Consider the following 25821-nt stretch of genomic DNA (forward strand, 5'->3'; position numbering starts at 1 on the left):
AAGTAAACATAGCAAACCAGATAGAAAAGGTAATGAGGTTTGAAAGAAAACAAATGAACAAACAACCCCCCAAAACAAAAAAACAAACCCAGACACACTCCAAAACTACCCAAACCAAACAGCTTGCATAGTACATGCCACCAAAATTAGTTTCCTATTATTTTCTTTAATAGGCTGTAATTTTACAGTTTTTGTGTTATTACAATTCACTCCAAATAAGGGGCAATACCTCCAAATAAGGTACATCCTGCAACACAAACCAGTGATTTACAGATTATTGCTACCTGACTAACACTTTGAGGTTAATTTACTCCTCTCTCTAAGATGCTTGCAATGCTTAGAGTACCCTAACAAATCAAAACAAGAGCATGTAAATCCACAGTTTTGAGTTTTTCATATTCCACTGTTATGGAAATAAGAAGAAATTTTTTCTGCTATCAAAAGTGCAAGAGCTTGGAAGGGGTTTGGAATTCGCCATTTCTTTGTTTACTTTTTTCTCCTAATAAAATAAATAGAAAACAAGGTATAGGTAAACTAGGCATCCAATACATAAGCATTAGTGTCCATCATATATAAATACAACTTCTTACTAATCTAAGTTTAGAATCCTTCATAAAGCAGTATTAAGTCAAAATAAAAGCACACCCATAGAAAGTGTTCTAATAAAACCATGTTGTTCAAATTTATTGAGCTTACAAGCAGAGAAATATTCTGGGTAGACAAGCTTTATTACCTCACACATACTGAAACACTCTTTTAAACTAACAGCTTAATACTAGGTAAAGAGGGACAAAAGATTCTTTTTGGTTTAGCTCTACTGATCTAACTAAACATGAGTTCCATTTCATAACAAACATAAAAACTTACTGCAATTTTCCAGGTTTCTGTTCCACTTTAAAAGGGGCTGAAACAGAAGGACCTGCAGGAGCTGAGGTAAGAGCAGGTACAGGTGGAGCCAGAGAAGATGGATCACTACCGTCAGCTGGTATTTCAACTTGCTTCCAGTCCTGTCCTTCCTCTACCAGCAGACAGATTAGCGAGCCCAAGCGAACATTTTTGCTTCCTTCTTCCACCTTAATTCAAGACAATGAGAACATTAAGTTACACATTGCACTGTCTGGACTAATAGGACTAAAAATAGTAGACGTTGAATAAAATGATACATATTTTCTTGATGAAATGTCATTAATATACCTGACATTTCATCAAGAAAATATGTAACATTTTATTCCTACTATTAATAAGATGACTCATTACCAAGATTAATTACAGTTGCTATTATAAGGTGAGGAATACAAACTTATGCCTCCTATACATCTAAAGTCAGCATTGAGAAATCAAACTAAGCAAGTTACAGGCTACTGAGTACCTCCTGGAATAAACTCAAAATACATGTGGTTGTCTAATCTTTGTAAACAGAGTCTGAAAACTGTACAATTCTTCAGGCTCTCAAAAGCAACATTTCCAAGCCATCAGGCCAAATATAGAGATAGCCCTTTAGGACCACAAATAGTCAAATACACCTTCAACTGTATCAGCCCAAATAGAGTTAATTTCCTAACAAAGAAAACAGACACTTCATTTCCACCATAAAGCCATAATGCACATACATTTTCCTCAAAAGGAGCTAGTATGTATCTGCAATTCTGACATTTTACCCAAGAAAATGCAAATCACTACCATATGAAAAGCCCAAAGACAGACACACAGAATAAAAATATAGAAAGTATCAAGTATCACACTGTTTCTACTGCCTTAATTTGGTTTTCTAGGCACTTAAACAGTAATAAACAGAATTCTGTAAAGACTGTACTATGCAGATGTAAATACTAGTAAGTTATAACTCAGATAAGATTGTTGTCTGCACACTGTTGACTCCACTGACAGAACGTACCAGATTTCACAGTATTACGTAGTTCTAGCTCCCTCACTAGGACAGATACTAGACCTAAGAAGGAACAAAGGCAAATTTTTCCTCAGTATGTTCTAATAAAACATCTCACATTTACAGTTTTGTCACTTTACTTCTTTTTTCCCCCATGAACAGTAGGTAAATTCCAGTGTAATACTACTACTTTAAAAATATTTGTTAGATGAAAAAAAAATTTAAGAGCTAGTTCAATGCTTCTTGTTCTGATCAAAATGCTGAAGTTATTAACTAACAACTTTACAGCATTATCATACTTAGCACTGAAAAAGGTATTTAGAAAAACAAAACTATCAGCACAATACTCAGATGTTTGAGCCATACCAATGATGATGAAAACCACATATATTCCCCAAGTTCAAAATACTCCCCCCACAGCATATAAATATGCAGCAGTTAATTGTTTTTCCCAAAATAAGAATAAATCAATTGTTTATGTCTTCTCTTTGCTTTACAAAGGCTTGCACATACAAGAAAGAACACTTACTTTTAAAAGCAGTTTACATATTGTAACCGAATAGACCAAGAACTGCGACATGCTTGTGGTGTCAAGTCCTTACTACAGTTTTAGCGTCAGAGTGCTTTAGTAGTGCTATGACGATACATGAAGACATTCAGTTGAGCCTTCAGAAATATAACACAAAATTTGTACTAGTTAGGGTTTATAACCCAGTATTATAGAAGGATTCAAAGCCATCAATGTTCTCAACTCTTACTCTTCAGCGCAAGCCAGTGATGTTCTTTCTTATGTTCAGCACTCCAAGACAGTTATGTGAAAACTCCAGCATTCCTTATTTTCCAATACAAGTTTCCAGCCCAGATGACTGCAGAGATTACACTTTTTTTAAAGTGTACACAAGTATTTTCTTAAAAAACATGTTTTTAAACACACAGCCTTTGCATCTGAAAACTAGGACAAAGAAAAATTGGTATTATTTTACTTAACTTTTCATCTTCTGGATTTTTGAGTCACTTCTACATTTTCATAATTCACAATACCAGAAAACCTCTCTGCATAAATCTCAATGAAGCCCAGAATTTCAGATGTAGAAAGAGCTGAAATAAGTAGCTTCACAATGCTTCTATTACTGTGTACACACAGCCAAGATGAGTCAAAAAGATCCTAACTTTGCTGACAAACCAACAAAGCACAGATGACCCCTGACAGGGAGAAAAAAAATGGAAGAGATTAAGTGCAAAGAGGAATGAAGTTCCCTGTTGCCACTGCAGCTCAGTGCTTTAGTCACTAATGTACATATACCAAAGTAGATGTTTATTTCCTACACTGAGAAGAAAGATGGACAGAACCTATGCTGGCTCACTCTGCCTTGAAAGTTTTATATAAAGCAGTTCCAGTTCATATCAATTGTCATTTTGGTCATGAACATCAGTGAATATTAAGTGCAGTTCTTAAACAATCATTCATCATCTGGTTTTGGTCAAAATTTAACTAATACGTATTTTAGACAAAAAAAAAAAAAAAGTTAATGAGTGATCACCATACATCACCATACTGGCATCACATGAATGATACTTTCATTCAGTCATTTAATCTTTTACTGCATTTTACACTGAATCAGATGTGATCATTAAAGACCTATCCAGAAAGGAATATATGCATCAGTATCTATTTTATGGTTAGCCTGCTCATTCTTAAATGATACGTACTTACATTACACACTCAGAAAAAACAAGCAGGGTTACAGAAGTTGAATTCATTTAATCTAATGAACCGTCTGCCTTTTACGGTTGAGATAAAAACCAAAGTGTTAGGTTGATAGCGTGTTTATTTGGCTCAGTTTTCCACACTGAACTCAGTCAAGGTGGTGCAGAATTGTGGCTGGCACCAAAGAACATGAAATTGTTGGCTCATTTCTTTTAGGAAGTGAGTAAACTTCAGCTAAATGCTGTTAACTCAGATGCATCAAACATTCCTAATTTCCTATCGACTACATCACATTCTGAAATTTTTGAGTGGCTTCTGGAAGGGGAGTTTTTCAATAAGAAATGATCTCTCCATCCACAAACCTAAGGCAACTTAACATTATAAACCTTACACAAATGTCTACTGAACACCCAATATAGTGCAGAAATATCCATAGGATACTGCAGAAAGACTACTAAGGATCATACTTAAGGTAGGAAAAAAAAAAATCAGAAATTTTCCAGTCTTATTGCTCCCCTATTATTTCAGTTTCCAAAACATCAGGTTTCCTCTGTAGTTATTAGGAGACTAGAATAAAAACCTATTTGTGCATCTATTTTGTACTCTAAAACTTAAGCCCCTTGTCTCTAGATTCCAAAAATGGGCATTAAAAGAATCCATTGAAGACTTGGTTTCCGTAATAATCTGTTTGTGTTACTTCAATAAAGCTGACTCTTTTCCCTTAATCTGAAAGACAATATAGTTACATTCCACCTCCTGGCACCTCCTTCTCAGACTCAGCTCTCAGCATATGATTTTGATTGGATTATGTGGATATCTTGGCTAAAGCTGTGTGTCACTGCTCCAGGATACTGCTATCACGTAGTTGCTAGATATTCTGGTTTTGATCTATCAAAAAACACTGCACAACAGCAATACAAATAAATTTTGGAATTTGGAATGCATTTGGAATACAAGAAAGGAAACAGGAAAAACACAGCTTCTGAAATACTAATGCTACTTGCAGTCATTGTGAATTACTATTAAAGAAACTTGAAAAATCAATATTGAAGTCTGCTATTCTTTTCTTAATGTCTCTCTAGGAATCATTCTCTAATACTTTTGGCAGAGACAATCCCCATATTTCCTCTTCACATAATCTAAAAGAGCAGTAGCTGTAAATGTAGAATAGGTACTTCATATTAAAAAAAAAATGATGAAGAGTTTGCACAAGTTTTGTCAAGGCTATTAGATGCAAAATAATTTTCAGAAACATTCAAAACTGAAGAAGAGAGAATTAAAAACAGTGAAAGCATTACTCACCCAGTAATTATTAAAATAACTACACGGACACTAAAAAAAAAAATTAAATATACGTCTGATGTGAGTTTGTGTCCTGGGATAGCAGAACAGATCCTCTGAAACTCATTAGATATGTTGCTCTACAGTTGAACACAAAAACTCAAGACGTTTCAAGGTATTACAAAAAAAAACAGATCATCTGGGAAAACTTACTATTTAGCAACATAAATTAAAAGAAGGAAAATATTTACAAACCTCTTAGTTTTTATATAAACTAGTCTTTAAAATGCAATTTATCCTGGAGAAAATAGACACTAATGATAATTTCTTGTAAGCCCTGATAGACTTAATTGCAGCTGAGTTCCATCTTACAACACCTCTCTTTTCCACCTAGCCCCCCCGACCTATTTCGATGCTTTCATTTTTGCAAAGTATGTTAATTCCCTTCACATACACAAAAAGGACTAAACAGACCATCACTCCTTAAATGCTGCCAGACAGGGAACTACTTTTTTTGTTTGTTTGTTTTTTGTTTTTTTCTTTTTTTTTTTTTTTTAAAGGATAACTATGCAGGTACATGCTGTTGTACAACTGTAGTAGAGATGGGCAACCTAATATATCAACCCAAAGAGCTTTCATAATAGCAGCAGAAATGTGTGTCTCACTGTGTGTAAAGTAGAATATTCTCTTGCACACTGATGGCTCCAGGAACCAGTCTGTACCTATGCCCATTCTGTTGTTTCCTAAGTAGCTAGGCAGCAACTATTAGTAACACCAGTATGCCTGCATATAATTATGGAATCCACAACTCTGCTGTGGATATTCCCTACATGAGACCTCCCTGACTAAATTACATAGAATTTACTATAGAAGTTTGCCCTTAACAGCATTTTCTTTCAGAGTGAAAACTTGGTTCTTAGTGACTGTAGGACTGTTAGCAGAATAACACAGTTTTAGTTAAGACGAAAAGGCTCCAAGATCACACAGGAAACTAGCTAACATGAGTCAATATAAACAGGCAAAAAAGCAGGGGTGAGAGAAGCATAGCCTATTTTATTTTGGAAATGTTCCATTAAAAGCTTGAAAAGCATTTCACTCTATAAAGCCCTGATGAGGCTTTAGATAGAATATTTAATTCAGTTTAGAGTACCATACTTCCAAGACAAATTGTTAAAGACAGTTTGAAGGATTATAAGAGAAAAAAAAAAGAGAATTTTGAAAACAATCCTTTGGGGGTTGAAGAACGCAAACTTTTTCAAACTTGCAAAAGAGAATACCTTGGAAAGATATTTCAAGAGTCACCCAGTACATAAAGGATTGCGATAAATGGAATAGTTATGAGCTGCAATTTGTGGCCACGGCATCAAGAGAATAAGACAGTTAACTTTTGTACAACTATTTACTTTTGAGAATTTTTTTTTCTAAATACAAATATAGAACAGTGTCACAGCATGTAAAGAGTGTCTGACAGCAAATGGTCTAGGCAAATTAGACCCGCTGTCAGTACAGGAGGCTGCAGTAATCAATGACTTGTCCTTTTCTAACCTACTTATTGATAGCTTCTTGTCTCTACATGATATATACTGCCAAATTTCACACCTTTGTATCCATTCTGATCACACTGATCTTCTGTATTCTCTTCCAGGTTTTTGCAGTCAACTAAGTCAATATCCACCCTTTTTAGAACTACAAATATAGCTAAGCGCTAAGACCAAAAACTGCAATATCTTCTGGAGAAATTTTACTAGCAACACTTGTGGTCACAGCAACATCTAATAACTACAGCCTTCAGAAACAGTATAAGATTTCTGTGGAAGGCCAACCCCCAATTTTTAATTATTCTTCCCACTTTCTATGTAAACTCAATTATGAAATGTTTGTATTAAACACAGTAAAACAATGGTTAGCAAACATCAAGGAAACAGACATTTAAATCTCATGCCTATTTCATTTTTCAGATGATTTTATCTTTTCACAAATCCTTTTCAGTTTTGACTGAATGCTATTAAGCTTTAAACAGTCTCATTATTACCAAGTGCCTGTATATAAAGCAACATTTGCAGAGCAGCATCTGACAGTGTTTGTTTAGTGTGGAACAACAAAAAACAGTCACGCCTTTTAGATGACGTCCAACAGCTCCATGGAGTTGTTAAGAATTCTCAGAACTCATACGCATTCATGCTCAGAAACATGACTGAGATAGTAGATATCATCTCCAGAAAGGGATTTAGAGTACTGAGTACAGTTAGAAACGCTTCAGACTACTTATATTTATTGATCAAAAAATATGACCACATGGAGCTAAAATGAATAAAGAATATATAAATATATATTTTTTTTTTTTCCCACAAGAGGTATGGATTAGTTGAAATTTTATTTTAAGCTTCAGGAAATCATTGCTTTGTGCTTACACAACTTTGCATACTAAAACTAGAAATACTTTAACCTTCATTTCACCCTAAACACAGTGGAATTCTTATTATTACTTCCTGCATTTCAGACACATCACAATCTACAAAATACTTCTAATGTGACATTTGACTTCTATGTGTTAGGAAGGTGAAAGATTATACAGCTTAAAAGGAATCTCACATTTAATTTTGGAATAATATTTTCCAGTTATCAACAGGTTCTGAAAAAGTGTTTTAAGAAAACACTATCAAAAATTGTATGCAGATTATGAATTAATAACTATTTAAACAGATCATGCAAAACAAAAAGAACCTTTTTAAGACTATTACCCTTGATATTACCAGTTTAAAATGGTAAAAATGTCTACCACAGAGCATAAAGGATCTCAGCGAAGAAAAGTCAATAAAGAATTGTCTCTCTAGTTCACGTTATTGAGCATTCAGTTAATAAAAATCTACATAGTAAATTCAATTTTATTTATAGCTCTATACAAAATACAAATTACTTTTGTCAATTAATGTTTCAAACTAAAGGCTGGATCTCTTCATCAGGTCTTACTGTGCAATGCAAGAGAGGATTTTTTTGATGTTTTGGGTGGGGATTTTTGGTGTTTTTGTTGTTGTCGTTGTTTTGTGGGACTTGTTTTTATTTACTTATTTATTTTTCCTTCCGCCTCTTCTTCCTATTACAAAAATGGTTTTGTTCAATACAGCTTTTCAGTGGGGTCTTAGATCTGTTCTCCTAGTGGAGAATTCTGTAACTGCATAATCTTCACTCAAAATCACCACTTCTGCTCAGCCAGGAGTTTTCCCTTTCAAATTCATTCCACTTGTTACATTTCACTACTCAATCTCTACATTTTTTCCCTCTCCCTTCTCTCCTAACATACCAACTGGAAATAAAAATTTTGACAAAGGGTGTGGAATAATTACTGAGCGGGCAAATTATTGAAACTAATTAGTAAGGATAAACTTACTGAAAATAAAGCTATATCCCCATCTTCAGCATATAAGGCAGCTAAGTGGTGGGGGAAAAATCTACTCTGTCTGGTTTCAGCCCTCCTGCCCCCACCTGGCCCACATTCTTTGATGGTAGTACCTGGGGGAGCTCAGTATAGTACCAATCAAGAAGATATGGGGGGGCGGAGTGATACAAAGAAACCACGACCAGGCCCTGTATAACAGGGCAGGTGCAAGAACCAGATGGTATAGCTGCTGCCAATTTTAAAGATAAGGTATAGCTGCTGTCAATTAAAAAGGATAAATGTTCAATTCCATCCAAAATGCTAGTTACTGAGCCAGAAATTTGTCCAATAGATGGACTTTGTTCATTAGAATCTCATTATAATATCAAAACATACCTCCATGTCAAATGGTATACACCTCCAGCACACTTGTGAGCATGTGTAGTAAAGTTTTTACCTTAAAAATTGAAGATATATTTTTACACCAACAAATAACAAAGGTATGTATGACTAGAGTCACTCAAGCTCCACCTAAACATAAAAAAATAGCATAAAATATCCTAACAATTAAGGAAGGGTGAGAGAAGACACCATCACTGAGAAATCAAGGGAACAGCATAATAAGACTTCTGGGAGCAGTTGACAGTCTGTACCTACCTTCCCTGCTGCAAAGGGACACTTTTGGGTGCAATTTGCACACTTAGTTATACCAAGTCTTCCCCTGGACACATAGACTTCAAGCTTGTGTTTGTAATGACATTAATAGCACTATATAGTCATCTTATAGTTTATATATATATGGTATCAATACTTATTTCTTGCAACTAACATTTGTTTTTACAACTAAAGTGTGTTTTTGCAGACAGTGTATTTATCAATGGCATCTAAAAGAACTTGCATTTGTTGCTTTAATAACCCTCAATACTTCAGGATCAAGTAATGAGAATTTCTCATTGAATGCGCTCAGACTTTCAGTATTATTAAACTATATGTGAATCTGTGCAAGTGTGTAAATTCAGTGGTTGTGACTGTCACAGAATCACAGAATGTTAGGGATTGGAAGGGACCTCAAGAGATCCCGCACTATCAGTGAATCCAATTGTGCAAATTAATGTGCTCAGACTTCTAGTACATATTATACTATTCGTGAATCTGTCCAAGTACGTTTGCACAATCGGACCTACAGTGCTGACTTGAGGTTATTTGATGTAACTGGATATCACTCAGGGGTTCAGCCCAGCCACATCACAAGGGGGCTTAACTTCTGCTAAATTAATCCTCAATGCAACAAAAGGGTTTCATAATCTACTACATATATGGCAAAACAATTTCTTGTTATTTTTTATTTATTTTATTCAAAGTTCTTCCAATTCACCCTATTGCTTAATTATTGTGGAGGGCATGAAGAAACAGCTGCAATACTCCAACAGAACGGAAATGAGACCGTTCTGAAAATTTCAAAGGGTTTGGGAGACAGGGGGGAAAAAAAAAAAAGAAAGAAACAAAATTTTAGTCCTCCCAGCGAAACCACAAGGATGGAGTCTTGTGGGGGGAACAAAGACTATAATTCATATGTGTTGTTTTCTTTCAAATGAGGTATAGACTAGCACAGAAGTACCATGAAAATCTGGAAAATGTAGTTTGCAACAAAAAGTATAATATAGCTTTATAAAGGATTTACGCACACAGGAACAGCAAAAGACCATCACTGTATCGCCAGAAAGTCATGCAATCAGCACAATTTCTGCATATGTATCATTTAGTCTTTAATAACATGCTCACTTGTACTTCCTCCATTTTCGACGAAGCTATATCAAGACTGTACAAAGAGATGGAGTTTTGCCTCTAGGACATTCCTGCTTCTTAATTTTTTGACGCCTTTCATTTTTGGTTGGTTTTGTTTGTTTGTTTGTTTTATATAAAGATATATAAACAATGAGGCAAAGAACTGAAAGGGAAGTATCACCAAAGACAACTGAATCATCATGGAGAACTGAAATTTAGTCCTTTCTGTTACTGAGTTCCCACACAATACAAGGGCAAGTCATTTAAAACCAGACTTTTCACACGAGCATTAATATTCATTAATATTTATTTTAAAATATCACCAAAAATCTAAGAAGTTGCACAGTGATTTAAGTAGATTTCTTCCATATCACTTGAACATTACAAAGTGTTTCATAACTTTTCTTGGATACAGTAGGTCCTAAGTAGGATGTTCAAATACAGTAAGCAGCTCTCTATGTGCCTGTATATGCATTAAACCTGAGAAATACTACCTTGTTTCCCTATTTAGCTGCCCACTTGACTGCCTAACTAGATATTGTACAATTGTAATTGAATAAGTTGCTTTATCTTAACCAAGCTGTAAATTCATTGCAAAATCATAGTTAAGATTATCCATGTTTATCTACCCAATTTCTAAAAGAAAATATATCAGTGTTCTTGTTGGAAGTGCTACAGGCTAGCTAACAGATTAAGCTTTCACAGGGTAAGAGAAATTCACAGATTTGGGTACTGTTTGGGGAAATTTTGGAAAAAGGGGTAAATACTGGAAAGGAGGAAAAATATTTTCCATTGTCCTCTATCCTGATCTCTGTAGTCCAGTTGTTATTGCTTCCATCTTGGTACAGAACAGGATTTAAAGCTAAAAGTAAACTAGGAACTCAAACAAACTGTGCACATGTAAGAGGGAAGAATCTCATACATACAAATACTCCACAATGATGTTCAGAGAACTTCACATTCATTCCAGTTCTCGTTCTTTTACATTAAGCCTAATCAATCAATTTAATTTTAAGCATACAGGAAATTAGTAATTCTAAGAATTGTCCTCAGATAAGCCCAGCTTGTATAACGTTCCATCTTCAATGGCCAGCACAAGATAATCTAGCACAGAGATCACGCATTCTGGGTACAGTACCATCGAAAATTCCATATACTAACTAACTGATCGTAACTTTTCTATAACTCAGAGACGTCATAAATGGCAATATTTCATGGACATAATTCAGAAGGTACAAAACGTACAAAGCAACATAATTCAATCAGGTTCACTGAAAATGCATTAAAAATACATAGGATCATGTACCAGTAGTCTGTTATATGTACAAAATAAATAGAGCAATTATTTCTCACTAGGAAAGCAAGTCAGCGCATTACTCTGAAAGTTGAGCAGAAAAAAATTAGCTATCTAAACTAGTTTTGGGGGCAATATGCTAAACAATAGTCTGAAAAGAAGTTGTATAATCTAACTCAGAAAGGCAGAATCCCTACCAGTATTTTAGCCAATATGCCATCATCACTTGATTCCATGGTAATCACTGCTTTGTCTGTTTCAATTTCACACAATGCATCTCCAGCATTCACTGTTTCACCTGCAAAATAGAACAAAACATAAGACTACCTAACATACACCATTTAACCATGAAATCTAGATCTATTTAACCATGGAAGATAGATATTTATCCCTTTAATACAGCTGCTTTACATTCTTTAATATATTCTATAGCTAGTTGTTCCCCTATCATTTAGCATATTGTGGCTTTCGTTTCCAAATAAAAAAACTGAGAATCAGTGACGTAATGATGTGGAAAATGCAAAATTGCCGGCAGGACCTCTTTGAGCATGACGGGCGGGCCGGCGAGAGTAATGAGTCTAATTCAATATGAATTTAACATCAATACCCTTTAATGAACTCTTAACAACACTGAATAGCAATGTGCGCCAGACCACGTTTTTCCAACCCTTATATACTCTATACCCAAAGGCCATGCGGCAAGCACAGGCTATGATTGGTTACACTTGCAGTCACTCTTCCCCCACCACGATGGTGATTAGCTGCAGGGCACTGTCCACAAACTGTTCATGCGCAGCGATGACGACGGCAGTCGAGGGCAGACAAGCTTCTGTTTACTTCTGTGCGGTCCTAGTGCACCTCAGTCACTTCAAGCTCTGGCTTGTTCAGAGCACACGGCCCAAAAACTCTCCACAATTCCTCCTTTTTTTCTTTTCTTTCTTTTCTTTTTGGACAAGCCAGGCTTGATTAGCTATGCGTTCTAACCCCTCTTTGATACGTGATAAAGAACAACTTATACATAACATATCAATTACAACAACAATCAACATAAACAATGCACTTTGCAATAAACTCTTAATCCACCCCCCTAGGCCAAGCCAATTTGTTAAACCTTTTAAACCAAAAATCAATCGGTTCGATTTCCTGTGGCTCTGGCCCTACGGAAAGGCGATCATTGCAATTGTCATGGTTGTCAAACCACGTGCTAATATTTTTCTTCTTTGTAAACTTGAGGTATTCCATTGCCATTTAAATATCGCAATGGATTGATTAAACAAATTCCAAGAACTTTGGTTTAAAGGTACTCCTACTTAACATGTAACAAACGATGTGCTGCGTGTTGATAAACTTACTCAGAAGGTAGTAGCGTTTAAAGGCCTACTTATATAACTATATTACACATACATGTCACAGCTACATTAATGCAAAGGTTACGCCTCACTCTGCGTCCTCCAAAGGTTGGGAGGGAGTTCATTCGGTTGAATTTGTTTCAACTCCGGCTTTACCGCTCAGCTTGGAACCCACAATGGACCTTGATCTGTGGAGAGACACATATACTCTCTACCATTAAAAATAACAGGTACTGGTCCCTTCCACATTCCAGTGGTGGGATCACGATATCTCACCATGAATTCTGGTAAAGTGTTCTTCCTTCCTAGTCTGATCTGATAATGATGAATGATCACAGGAGGCTCCTCATGATCTCCAGCTAAACATAAATAATTCAAGGTAAACAACACCTTTGCTAACTGCTGTTGACAATCTAACTCCTCCTGCTTCTGTTTGTTCAAATACCCCTTAATCATTTGATGTGCCCTCTCGACGATTCCTTGGCCCGTTGGGGAATTAGGTATACCTGTAACGTGTTTCACTCCCCATTTCATTAGAAAAGTTCTAACTTTCTGGCTAACATAGGCAGGGCCATTGTCTGTCTTAATCTTTTCTGGGACACCCATTACAGCGAAGCAAGCTGTGAGATGTTTACATACATGTTGTGCTTTTTCCCCTGGTAAAGCAGTAGCCCATATCATTTTTGAAAAAGTATCAATTGTGACATGCACATATTTAAGTCTTCCGAATTCTGGCACATGTGTCACATCCATTTGCCATACTTCTAAGGCTTTTAAACCTTGAGGATTGACACCGATTCCTATACCTAACATCTGGCCTCCACACTGAGGACATGCCTGTACAACACTTCTTGCTTCATTTAAAGTTAAATCAAATTGTCTTTGCAGACCTCTGGCATTTTGATGAAAGCTCTCATGACTTTGTCTCGCTTGTTGGAATTTATCTGTTGGAGGCATGTGCTGTACTGAACTTACTAAACTATCTGCAATTTGATTTCCTTCACCTAGACCAAGATTCCATTGATGACTACGAATGTGAATCACACAGCAGGGTTCTTTGATTTAAAATAGCTCTCAACTGTACAAACAATTTTCCTAATCGAGGATTATTCGATTGTCTTAGCAGAGCATTTTTCATTCTGGGTATTACACCTGCTACACACAAAGAATCTGTGACAACATTTAAAGCAGATTTCAGCCAATTATTTAAGGCCCATATTACTGCCGTGAGCTCTAAAGTCTGCAATGAATCCTCTTTTGAACCTTCAATTAAATGCTGTTTCCACTGACTATTCTCTTGCCAGACACATGCTGCCTGGTGTCTTCGTTTTCCTGCATCTGTATATACTGTTAGCCCTTCAACAGGTTTTGCTTTTACTTTGCTTCTCTTTAACCACTGATTTGTTCTAAGGAATTGCCATAGCTTCCCTTTTGGTTGTCGTGAATGTACCTTGCCTATAAATCCTAATAATGCATTCTGAATAGGCACCGAATTTCTCAGCCACCATTCTAAATCGGCTCCATTTATTGGAATACTGATGTCATCTGGTTCCTGACCACTAATTATTCTATTATTCGAGATCTTCCTTTTCGAATCAATTCTCCAACTGATTCTGGTCTTGTTTGAATGCTGAATTTTGGTTGGACACTACGAAAAACCCATTCTAATAATCGTAAATCATCTTCTGTTTTCAATCTGACAGTGGCACAAAAGGAAGAATCTGTAGCAAGATCTATGGGGAATTCCCCGTCTTTGTTTTGCCACTGGCAGATGATTGCACATGGATGTTCTAGATTGTTAATAAGAAGGGAAATTGGTCGATCAGAAAGTCTTCGGCTAGACCAGTTTGTCTGTACCTTTTGTATAATATCAGAAAGATATTTGAGATGCACGGACTGTAAGCTTATTTTCTTAGCTGGATCACCTCCTTTTAGAAGTGAAGTAAGAGGTGCTATATCATTGTTAGTAATGCCTACGCAATTTCTAATCCATTGTATGTCTCCTAACGATTTTTGGACATCATTTAATGTCTGTAAATCAGTATGTAATTTGATTTTTTGTGGACGAATCTGTACATCACAAATGGACCAACCAAGGTATTTCCAAGGTGCAGACCTTTGAACTTTCTCTGGAGCTATGACCAATCCCTTTTCTTTGAGTTTGATCGTAATTTGGACTATGGAACTTTCTGTAAACTCAGCTTGCTGACAGAACAGAATATCATCCATATAATAATAATTGTTTGTTTCCATGATGCACGAATAGGTTGAAGTGCCCATGTCACATACATTTGGCACAGTATAGGAGAATTTTTCATACCTTGCGGTAGCACTACCCACTCATACCTTTTAGCTGGTTCCGCTTTGTTTACAGAAGGCAGTGTAAATGCGAAACGCTGTGTATCTTGTTCATGTAAAGGAATGGTAAAGAAACAATCCTTTAAATCTACAATTAGAATATGCCAATTTAAAATTGCATTATCGAAAGCTAGCAACCGAAACATTTGATTTTTCGTTTCTTCTGACAAGTCCGGTTTTTGCATTACTCCTTCATGTAGCCGGTCAATAAAATGCGAGAAATTTTCTGTAGTGCCTTGGCATATTCCGCTGAATGAGGGAGCTAAGGGTCCTGGTAAGGTTAAGAAAGCATCTAGGGCAAGTTGTGCAGCTCTCCGGTGAACTTCAGCACCAAATTGCAGTTGGACTTCTATTGTAGGATACTGTCCACGACCCGTACAGGCATCGGGTACCACATTGGTTCATGGGTCATTTGGACTGGTGTGTTTGGCTGTTTCTTGCTGCGCTTGTTGATACTAGGCCGATTCCCACAGGAGGAATTGTGCCGGAGTTAGCAATAAGCACATTAAATTTTGGCAGTCCATGGGACACAATAAGTCAGCAGTAAAAATCCAATTCAGTATTCGTCTGGTCGCTTCTGAACGTATACCATAGTTGGTGATTGTTTGTTTTGCTTGCTGTAAAATTTTCCATTCATGTGGTTCCCATACTGCTGTCTGGGTGTTCATATTCTGAATTACCGGTAGGGTTAATTTTGCTGGAGACCAATCACCTTCTAAGATGGCATCTTTGATGACCCCGACCATCTCCCAGGTCGGGGCTGTGGTTGGTCAGTAGAATCTATAGGTACCCTTGGTTGCATTGTTTGTGGAAGGCAAGCTGGTTTTTGAAACTCTATTGGTCTCTTATTTTTCTCTACATCTGACATTCGCAAGTCAAGTTGTTCAAGCTTGCTGGTAATCTCTTGCAGTAACTGCTCTACTACTTGGGGTGAGCCCAATGATGTAGAAGGAGGCTCATAAGAAACTTCCACAGGTGTTTGTGGAGGCAAGTTGTGGGGCAGCCCCGACCCCAGCGGCCCGGCCAGGCCCGGCCCGGCTGACCGATGGTCTTAGAGGGGGGCGTGTCTGGCTCGGGGCAGGGCAGAGGTGGAGCTGTAGGTGGAGGGCAGCACTCAGGGCCTGCCTCATCCGGACAGTCCCCTAGTTGCACTTCCGCTTTCACATTGCCCCAGAGACTCAGAGCGGGAAACTTCCGGTTCTTTGTTCACGGACGGCAGAGTTTCCAACTCCCGCCGCAAATCGGATTGCGAGAGTAGTGGCTGAGCCGGGACCCCTCGACCACCCCGAACGGCAGGCAGACCCCACAGAGTAGCCCACAGGCCCCTCTTCTCTTTTGGCCGACAGGTTTTATCAGTCCAGGTTTGTTCTGGGACAAGCCCCCTCGCGGCTCTCAGGGCAGCGCTTTGTTCGGACTTCATTACTTCTAATGATTCTAACACGTTTCTCCACAATTCTCTCAGAACTTTAATTTCTTTCTCTTCTTTCCCTCTGATAGTTTTAATCCACAGTGTCCCACTCCGTTGGGGAAAACGAAAGTGGAATTTCTTTAAAGTGTCCCCACTTCTGAGCTAAAAAAATCAATGTGATTAGGTTTTCCTGTGACCATTCGATACCTCTCTTAGAGAGCATACTCGTCGACAGTGCCACTGTTGCCTCGAGCTCCAATTTTTACGCTTTTAGGCAAACGGTCTTTTCGGTAGAAGGCGAGTGGCCAGCTCGTCTGGTGCTTGTCTTTTGATACCGGACAAAGTACACTCTCCTACCACCCGGCTTGGCTCCGTCTTTATGAATGCTGCTTACCGCAGTAAATTGTGCTCCGGAGATCCTGCTTTGCGAACCATCCTCTGCTACCATTTGACGTAATGATGTGGAAAATGCAAAATTGCCGGCAGGACCTCTTTGAGCATGACGGGCGGGCCGGCGAGAGTAATGAGTCTAATTCAATATGAATTTAACATCAATACCCTTTAATGAACTCTTAACAACACTGAATAGCAATGTGCGCCAGACCACGTTTTTCCAACCCTTATATACTCTATACCCAAAGGCCATGCGGCAAGCACAGGCTATGATTGGTTACACTTGCAGTCACTCTTCCCCCACCACGATGGTGATTAGCTGCAGGGCACTGTCCACAAACTGTTCATGCGCAGCGATGACGACGGCAGTGCCCCTCCTGCAGCCTGGGTCGAGGGCAGACAAGCTTCTGTTTACTTCTGTGCGGTCCTAGTGCACCTCAGTCACTTCAAGCTCTGGCTTGTTCAGAGCACACGGCCCAAAAACTCTCCACAATTCAGAGACACAAACTGCTGCAGCATAGCATTAGCATATTCCAAATACTGATGTTTACAGTAGGTTTTCCAAGAGGAAGTACCCACACAATGAAATTTATTTCCACAACACCATGACTGAGTAACACTGCCCTAAATAAAATCCTGAGCCTTCCATATTCATTGCAAGCCATAAGTCAAAGCAAGCTATTTAAAACTGTAATTTTAAGACAAATGTCGCAGGCAATGACATCTTTAACCAACTATCACAATTCTATAAATTATATCTATGCTACTAAAGATATTCAAATAAAAACCTCAGAAACTTTAATCTCTTTGGAAAGCATGTTTGCAAGCTCGTTTCCTCAGTCTGCTATATAAATATGGTCTTTTAGAAACATACTTTGTGAAATAAAAATTCGCACAAGTGTTAGAAATTGCTTTTGCTACATTACACAAGTCTGATTAATTCTTAAGTATACTCTTCCTCTACTTTTGAAGAATACCTATATATGCTAGCATATGATAAAGATATTACAGGTCTAGATTCTTCAAATACATCAATACTGAATAGATGGTCAACATTGAAATTGAAATTACATAGAAAAAGTTTGAGGTAGTTGAATGTTTTGGCCTCCAACAAAATATGATAAGTTTTTCCTTACACAGCACTGAAAAATAGGGACATTACATACAATCCCAACACATGACTACATTTTTTATATGAAGTAATTTCTTAATATTACCCCAGTACCAGAAATGCTGCAATAGTATTATGTGTCTAAGCATTTCCATTAAATTCCTGATACCACACTCTGTTATACTTAAGCATCACAATAATACCACCTGCATTTAGGTAAGAGACAAATGCCTTAAAAAAAAAAAAAAAAAAAATTCCTGTTTCAGGACTACCTGAATTAGAAGGGGAAAATGAAGTGTTTTATGACCTCTATAATAATAAGCAATGAAAACATTCAAAACTCAGTCACTTATAAAACTATGTAAGTCATAATTGTTCCTATTATGGAACTTGGCAGGGGAGTACACAAAATATCACCTGACCTTTTAAATTTAATTATTTAATTGTTGCACTGCACTTCGCAATAACTAAAGTGTAAACAGTTTATAAGGGAGAGTCATAATTCCAGGCTCTGTATCAATACTTTAATTCCATTGGATCATTAATTCAAGTAGCCTATATATCAGACCATTAAGTACTTCATAGATGTTAAGAAATTTAATTATTGGGCAAATTCTGTAACATACTGAACGAAGGCAAGAAGAAAGGAGCTTAACTCTGTATCTTAGTTATTCTCTTCTCCCAGCCCGCAATCATCCTGTAAGTGTTCTGCACCATTAAAATGAAATCTCAGTGCTAAGCAACCTGCAGCAGTAACTCCAACAGTGCAAGCTAACCAAAGCAAATACCTTGATTCATGTGTTTTGTCATTTATGACATCTCTGAACTTGGGTATGCCAGGCAGTTCACAGAAAGGTAAAGATTCTCTTTCACAGGGAAGGCAAGAGGAAATGACTTCACAAAACCAGGCAAACCACTTTTCCACTTTTTTTTTTTTGTTCTCTCACTGCTGCAGCTGAGAAGTGGTCATAAGTTTGGAAGGCAGTTGATTAAATGTAATTTTAAGAAGCATATTTCACTGCAGCATTCAAAAAAACTCATCTGTATTTCAGTACCCAAGCACAAGAGAAAGGATCATAGTTATGTTCATTAAAGACTGCAAAATCGATGCCCTCTTTCAGATCAAATACAAACCAACTTATTCAACAGACAGGATTGGAAAGAACATTTTTGCAGAGCATATCATTGGTCTTATGCCACATCTTTGCTTTAAACCAAATTTCCCTCTAGGACATCAAACCCAATTGGCATTCAATTGCCTATGTGCTCTGTTCAGTTACTGACAACCAAGTATCCAAATCACAAGATACAAACTGCATTCATAGAATCATAGCATCATTTTGGTTGGAAGAGACCCTCAAGATCACTGAATCCAACAATAACCTAACTCTAGCACTAAATCATGTCCCTAAGAACCTCATCTATACATCTTTTAAACACCTCCAGGGATGGTGACTCAACCACTTCCCTGGGCAGCCTGTTCCACTACTTCACAACCCTTTCTGTGAATAAATTTTTCCGAATATCAAATCTGAACCTTCCCTGGTGCAACTTGAGGCTATTTCCTCTTGTCCTATCACTTGCTACTTAGGAGAAAAGACCAACACCCTCCATGCTACAGCCTCCTTTCAGATAGTTGTAGAGAGCAATAAAATCTCCTGAGCCTCCTTTTCTCCAGACTAAACAGTCCCAGATTGTTCAGCCCATCCTCATAAGACTTGTTTTCTTCACCACCTTCATTTCCCTCCTCTGAACTCTCTCCAGTACCTCAATGTCTTTCCTGTAGTGAGGGGCTCAAAACTGAACACAGTATTCAAGGTGGGGGCCTCACCAGTGCTGAGTACAGGGGGACGATCACTTACTTACTTCTGCTGGCCACGCTGTTCTTGATGCACGCCAGGATACTGTTGGCCTTTTTGGCCACCTGGACACACCGCTGGCTCATATTCAGTCAGCTGTCAACCAACACCACCAGATGCTTTTCCACCAAGCAGCTTTTCAGCCATTCTTCCCCAAGCCCGTAGCATTCCATGGGGTTGTTGTGACCGAAGTGCAGGACCCAGAACTTGGCCTCTTTAAACCTCATACAATTGGCCTCAGTCCATCGATCCAGCCTGTCCAGATGCCAATGTAGAGCCTTTCTACACTTAAGCAGATCAACACTCCCGTCAAGCCTCGTGTCACCTGCAAACTTACTGAGGGTGCACTCAATCCCCTCATCCAGATCACTGATAAAGATATTAAACAGAACCGGCCCCAATACTAAGCCCTGGGGAACACCACTTGTGACCAGCCTCCAACTGGACTTGACATCATTCACCACAACTCTTTGGGACTGGGCATCCAGCCAGTTCTTTACCCAGCAAAGAGTATGCCTGTCCAAGCCAGGAGCTACCAATTTCTCCAGGAGAATGTTGTGTGAAACTGTGTCAAGGGCTTTACTGAAGTCTAAGTACACAACATCCCACAGTCTTTCCTTCAACTACTAAGCTGGTCACCTTGTTATAGATCAAGTTGGTGAAGCAGGAGCTGCCTTTCACAAACCCATGCCAACTGGGCCTAATCACTTGGTTTTCTTGTATGTGCTGCATGATGGTACTCAGGATGATCTATTCCACGACCTCCCCAGGCACCGAGGTCAGACCTGTCAAGGCCCATAATTCCCCAGATCCTCCTTCTGGCCCTTCTTGTAGATGGGTGTCACATTTGTCAACTTCCAGTTGGCTAGAACCTCCCTGGTTAGCCAGGATTGCTGATAAATGATAGAAAGTGGCTTGGCGAGCACCTCCACCAGCTTCCTCAGTACCCTTGGCCCCACAGACTTGTGTGTATCTAAGTGATGTAACATGTTGCTAACCATTTCCCCTTGGATTATTTGGGCTTCATTTTGCTCCCTGTCCCTGTCTTCCAGGTCAGGGGGCTGTGTACTTGGAGCACAACTGGTCTTACTATGAAAGACTGAGGCAAAGATGGCATTAAGTACCTTAGCCCTTCTGTCATCTTCTGTCACTATGCTTCCCTCCCATCCACTAAAGAATGGAGATTCTCCTTAGTCTTCTTTTTGTGGCTTATGTATTTATAGAAACATTTTTATTCCCTTTACAGCAATAGCTATGCCCAGCTCTAGTTGGGCTTTGGCCCTTCTATTTTTTCCCTGCATAACTTCACAGCACCCTTGTAGTCCTCCTGAGTAGCCTGCCCTTTCTTCCAAAGGTTATAAATTCTCCTTTTATTCCAAGCACCAGCCAAAGCTTTCTATTCAGCCAGGCCAGTCTTCTTCCCCACTGGCTAATCTTTTGGCATGCGGGGCAGCCTGCTCCTACACCTCTAAGATTTCCTTCTTGAAGAGTGACCAGCCTTCCTGGACTCCTTTGCCCTTCAGGACTGCCTCCCAAAGGGACTCTTCCAACCAGCCTCCTCAACAGGTCTGCCCTTCAGAAATCCAAAGTAGCAGTTCTGCTGACCACCCTCCTTACTTCCCCAAGAACAGAAAATTCAATCATTTTATGATCACCATGCCCAAGGTGACCTCCAACTGACACATTACCCATGAGTCCTCCTCTGTTCACAAACAACAGGTCCAGTGGGGTGCCTTCCCCAGCTGGCTCACTGATCAAGTGTGTCAGGAAGTTGTCTTCCACACACTTTAGGAGCCTCCTAGACTGTTTCTTTTCTGCTGTGTTGTATTTCCAGCAGACATCTGGTAAGTTGAAGTCCCCCCTATGAGAACAACAGCTAGCAACTCTGAAACTTCTCCCAGCTCCCTGCAGAACATTTTCTGTGTCTTCGTCCTGTGTAGTTTGTAACAAACTCCCACCAGTATATCTGCCTTGTTGGCCTTCCCCTTGATTCCTACCCATACACACTCAACCCTATCATCACCCTCATCAAGCTCAAGACAACCAAAACACTCCCTAACATACAGGGCTACCCCACCTCCTCTCCTTTCTTGCCTATTGCTTCTGAAGAGTTTATAGCCATAACAATGTAACACTCCAGTTGTAGGAGTCATCTCACCATGTTTCTGTGATGGCAAGTACATTATAGTTTTTCTACTGCACAGTGGCTTCCATCTCATCCTGTTTTTTTCCCATGCTGTGTGCATTAGTATAGATGCAGTTCAACTGGGTTATGGATCCTGCCACCTTTTGTAGTGAGATGCCCTAATTCCTTTGTGACCATTCTCAGGCACTACTGTGGTTTCTAACATATTTATAACATCTATAACCCTTTTGTGTTTTCTACCGCACAGCTCTCCATTCCCCTCCTCCAATGAGAGAGCAGACCAAAGGGCCTCACTAGCCCGCATCCCTCAAATGTTGGGTTGCAGCCCTTGGGTTTGTTTCTGCTATGCCTGGTTTTCTCACCTTTCCCCTTGAAATCTAGTTTAAAGCTCTTTCAATGAGCCCTGCTAACTCCTGCTCAAGTAACCTTTTCCCCCTTTGAGACAGGTGCATCCCATTTGTTGCTAGCAGGCCAGGTGTCATGTAAACCAACCCATGATCAAAAAACGCAAAATTCTGCTGGTGACACCAATCCCACAGCCAGGTATCGATCTGCTGTGTCTTCCTGTATCTTTCCTCATCATATCCTGCAACTGGGGGGACAGAGGAAGACTTGTGCTCTTGATCCCTTAACCAGTCATCCCAAGGTCCTCAAGACCCTCTTGATTTGCTTTGGATTTCCCTTTTCAGTCTCATCGCTGCCGACCTGAAAAATTAGTAGAGGATAATAATCTGAGGACCTTACCAGGGCAGGACATTTTCTCTTCACATCTTTAACCCTGTCCCCAGGAAGGCAGCAGACTTCCCTCAGAAGTGGGTCTGGTCTGCATATTGAGCCTTCTGCTCCCTTTAGGAGTCTCCTATGACCACAACCTGCCTTTTTTTCTTTGTAGCACTTCTTTTGATGGACCATGCAGATCAACTTATCTTCTGTGGCACCTCCAACTTGGTTGAAACACCTTCCTCAATATTGTTGTTTGGTTCCACCTGCAGAGCCTCATACCCATTTTGCAAGAGAACCTGGGAAGGTGGGATAGTCACAGCAGAGACACTCCTCTTTCTGCACTGGGCAGGAACATGCTGCCATTGCCCCCTATCCATTGAGTCAGTATGTTCCACTATGCAGAGAGAAGGTAGAGAGTCCTCTCTACTGTGTGTGCCTGTCTACCTCTGGGCCTGTTCCAGGTAAGGCAGGGTGTGACTCCAGTGGTCTATCTCCCTCCCACACTCCCTGATACTCCAACCTACTCACCTCCTCTCAGAGTTCTGCCACTAAGCAGAGGAGTTCCCCTACCTAGTCACACCTCCCACAGCTGTGCTCACTGCTGCCATCCAGTATTGGTGTAGAAGTAGGGCACACCCTGCAGCCTGACACCTGGGTGGCCGCACTTTCCCACCAGAGCTCTGTCTGGGCAGCTGAATCACTTGTGATGGGTGCCAACTATACAGACACCATGGCCTTCTGGCAGGTGGACACCATACTCCCTGGTTGAGCTGGCAGAGCTTCTCCACCTTTCCTATGTGCCCTTCTGCACGAACTGCCTCGTTCCACTCTTGTTTGCCTGCTCTGTTCACAGCTCTCCTGGTTGCTAGTGCTCCCTAGGCTCCTTGATGTACTCTTTGCAAATCAAATCAAAGTTGACTGAGCGTAGAGACTGAAGTCCCTAGAGGTGACGTCTCAGAAGGCAGCGTGCCGAAATTGCTAGTACTGTTGCCTCTTCTATTTCCTGCCCAGAATAAGAAGAGGAATTTGGTCTCCTGTGCTGTCAATATATCATCTTTCATCAACATTAAATTCAAACATAATAAATACAAGTTTTTAGAAACACCGTTTCACTTTTATGAGACTTTATTACCCACGGGAATCAATATGAAATTGCATTAGAAATGAAAATAGTAAAGCTGTCAATTAAACTGCATTTTTCCTTCTGCAGTACTGAAATTATCTGTCCACCTTGTGAAACCATATAATGAAAACATTTGATAATTACACAAAGAGCAGAAAAAAAAAATAAAAAAAATAAAAATAGTATTCTAGTGACCCCTGCTGGTTACGGAGTGGGAAAAACATTTCATATGCAACCATCAGCTTTCTTCTCTCAATTGATTTAGAGTATTTATTTTCTTGGATATGAGATTATCAAACATTCGTATTCAGTAATGCGACTACATTTTGATGGCCAACTCACTAGAAGATTACATACTTATGAGCATCCCCTTCAGACAGGAGTATAAGCATTATATCACTCTGCTTTTTCTTCAAAATTTATCATTTCTTTTATAATGTTGTCATTATGTTCATTTTCCAGACTGTCAGAGGACAAAGATATCCATAGGCACTAATTATGTTCACAGATGTGCCAAATAAGGCAATATGCTATATGTAGTTTTGGTCCTGTTTCTAAATAGAAAGTAGAGCAATGAAAATACTAAATAGTTTTCTCTTGCAGTACAACCATCGATTAAGATTTTATTTTCATTGAATTAAAATAGATGTGGAGCTTTTTCTTCCTTTTGTTTTGGGGTGGCAGTGGTGTGGAAAGACAGAAAAATCATTACATAGCTGTTGCATCCCAAGACTTTTTTAATGAGGAAAACAAATTAATTCGTGCTGTGGAGCAAACTGGAATCTACTTAAACTCCTATCATGCTCCTTTCTTTGCTTTCTCTTGCAATTTTGAATGCTGTATTTGTTGTAAAACAGACAGGTTTTTAGTGTCTTAGAGCTGTTGACAACTAATGACTACAAAAAAGACTTAGGATGGCTCCCTTCTTCAGCATAATCTCAAACTTGATACTTGAGTAACTGAAGTTACAAGTTTCAAGAAGATTGGCGCAATTAGTTTTTACACACATAAACTGCCATACTGTTCCTAGTAAATTCTGCAGAAATTCTTACTATAAGTTTTATGAGCAAACTGGAGCAAGAAGTTGCCTTCCAGCTGTTTCTCAAAACGTATACGAAACATACAAAAGCAAAGTACTCCACTAACGCAATGGTGCTGGGTGTATCAAAACAAAGGACATGGCTTACCTAGGCAGAATAGTTTAGGTCACCAAATTGTGTTTGTCAAAGATAAAATGCTTTAATTGATTTTCTTTTCTCCAAATGCATTCAACTCTTCAGCAAATCCAAAAATATCTGAGAACAAGATATATTCCTACAGTTACCTAAAACTTTGCAATGCACCCTATACCAATCGACAACTGCTACCTGGAATCCAAAACTACAGTCAAAATCCAGTTTTGATATTAAATTAGAGAGGGGAAAGGGTAGGAGAAAGGTCACGGACAAAACAAGCACTGCCGATTCTTCTGTGGATCATCTTTCATTTACCTACAACCTATGTGAAGACAGAACATACACTCACACTATTTATCTAGCTGCTCTAATGCGAGGGCAAAAAATCATGGACTCCACACAATCCAATATGAATTCAAGTGAAGCCATTTATTACAGAAGCAAGCCTCCTTATATATACATCTTGTTGAGGCCCTGAGGCCTCACTCCCACAGCGGGTGTTGTTTTTCAGCCTTCGAGCTGGCCTTGAGATTCCTTTGGCTGGTTCAGAAATAAATCTCCATCTAATAGAAACCCATCCACACAACAACCTCAAGAAAATCCTTCAAATCTCCCACACTTCAACATACTTTAGCAGAAAGTACATTACTTTCCACTTTTCAGAGTACAAAGAATCTAAGATAACCAAGGTTGTTAAAGACTTTTTTTGGAGGAGTAGTTTGGTTTTTGGTTTGGGTTTGGTCTTTTTTAGAAAGAAATTTCCCCATTTGGAATTTGGGTTATGAAAGTAATTTAAATTGTTCTATTAGCTTTAACTGTAGACTACAATTTAGACATTAAAAAAGCC

General features: G+C 38.9%; 1 protein-coding gene across 2 annotated transcripts in view; it reads right to left on the reverse strand.

Annotated features, from left to right (window-relative positions):
* PDHX (pyruvate dehydrogenase complex component X) overlaps window positions 1-25821 on the reverse strand; it is a 73642-nt gene that overhangs the window by 36670 nt on the left and 11151 nt on the right. For both annotated transcript variants that reach the window (XM_082058444.1, XM_082058443.1), the window contains exons 3-4: window positions 11527-11627; window positions 868-1073 (exon numbers count right to left, since the gene is read on the reverse strand). In XM_082058444.1, the coding sequence (XP_081914570.1) occupies window positions 868-1073; window positions 11527-11627 (307 nt within the window). The remainder of the gene's footprint in view (window positions 1-867; window positions 1074-11526; window positions 11628-25821) is intronic.

Source organism: Streptopelia decaocto (assembly GCF_964273445.1).
Source record: "Streptopelia decaocto genome assembly, chromosome: 7".
Taxonomy (NCBI): domain Eukaryota; kingdom Metazoa; phylum Chordata; class Aves; order Columbiformes; family Columbidae; genus Streptopelia; species Streptopelia decaocto.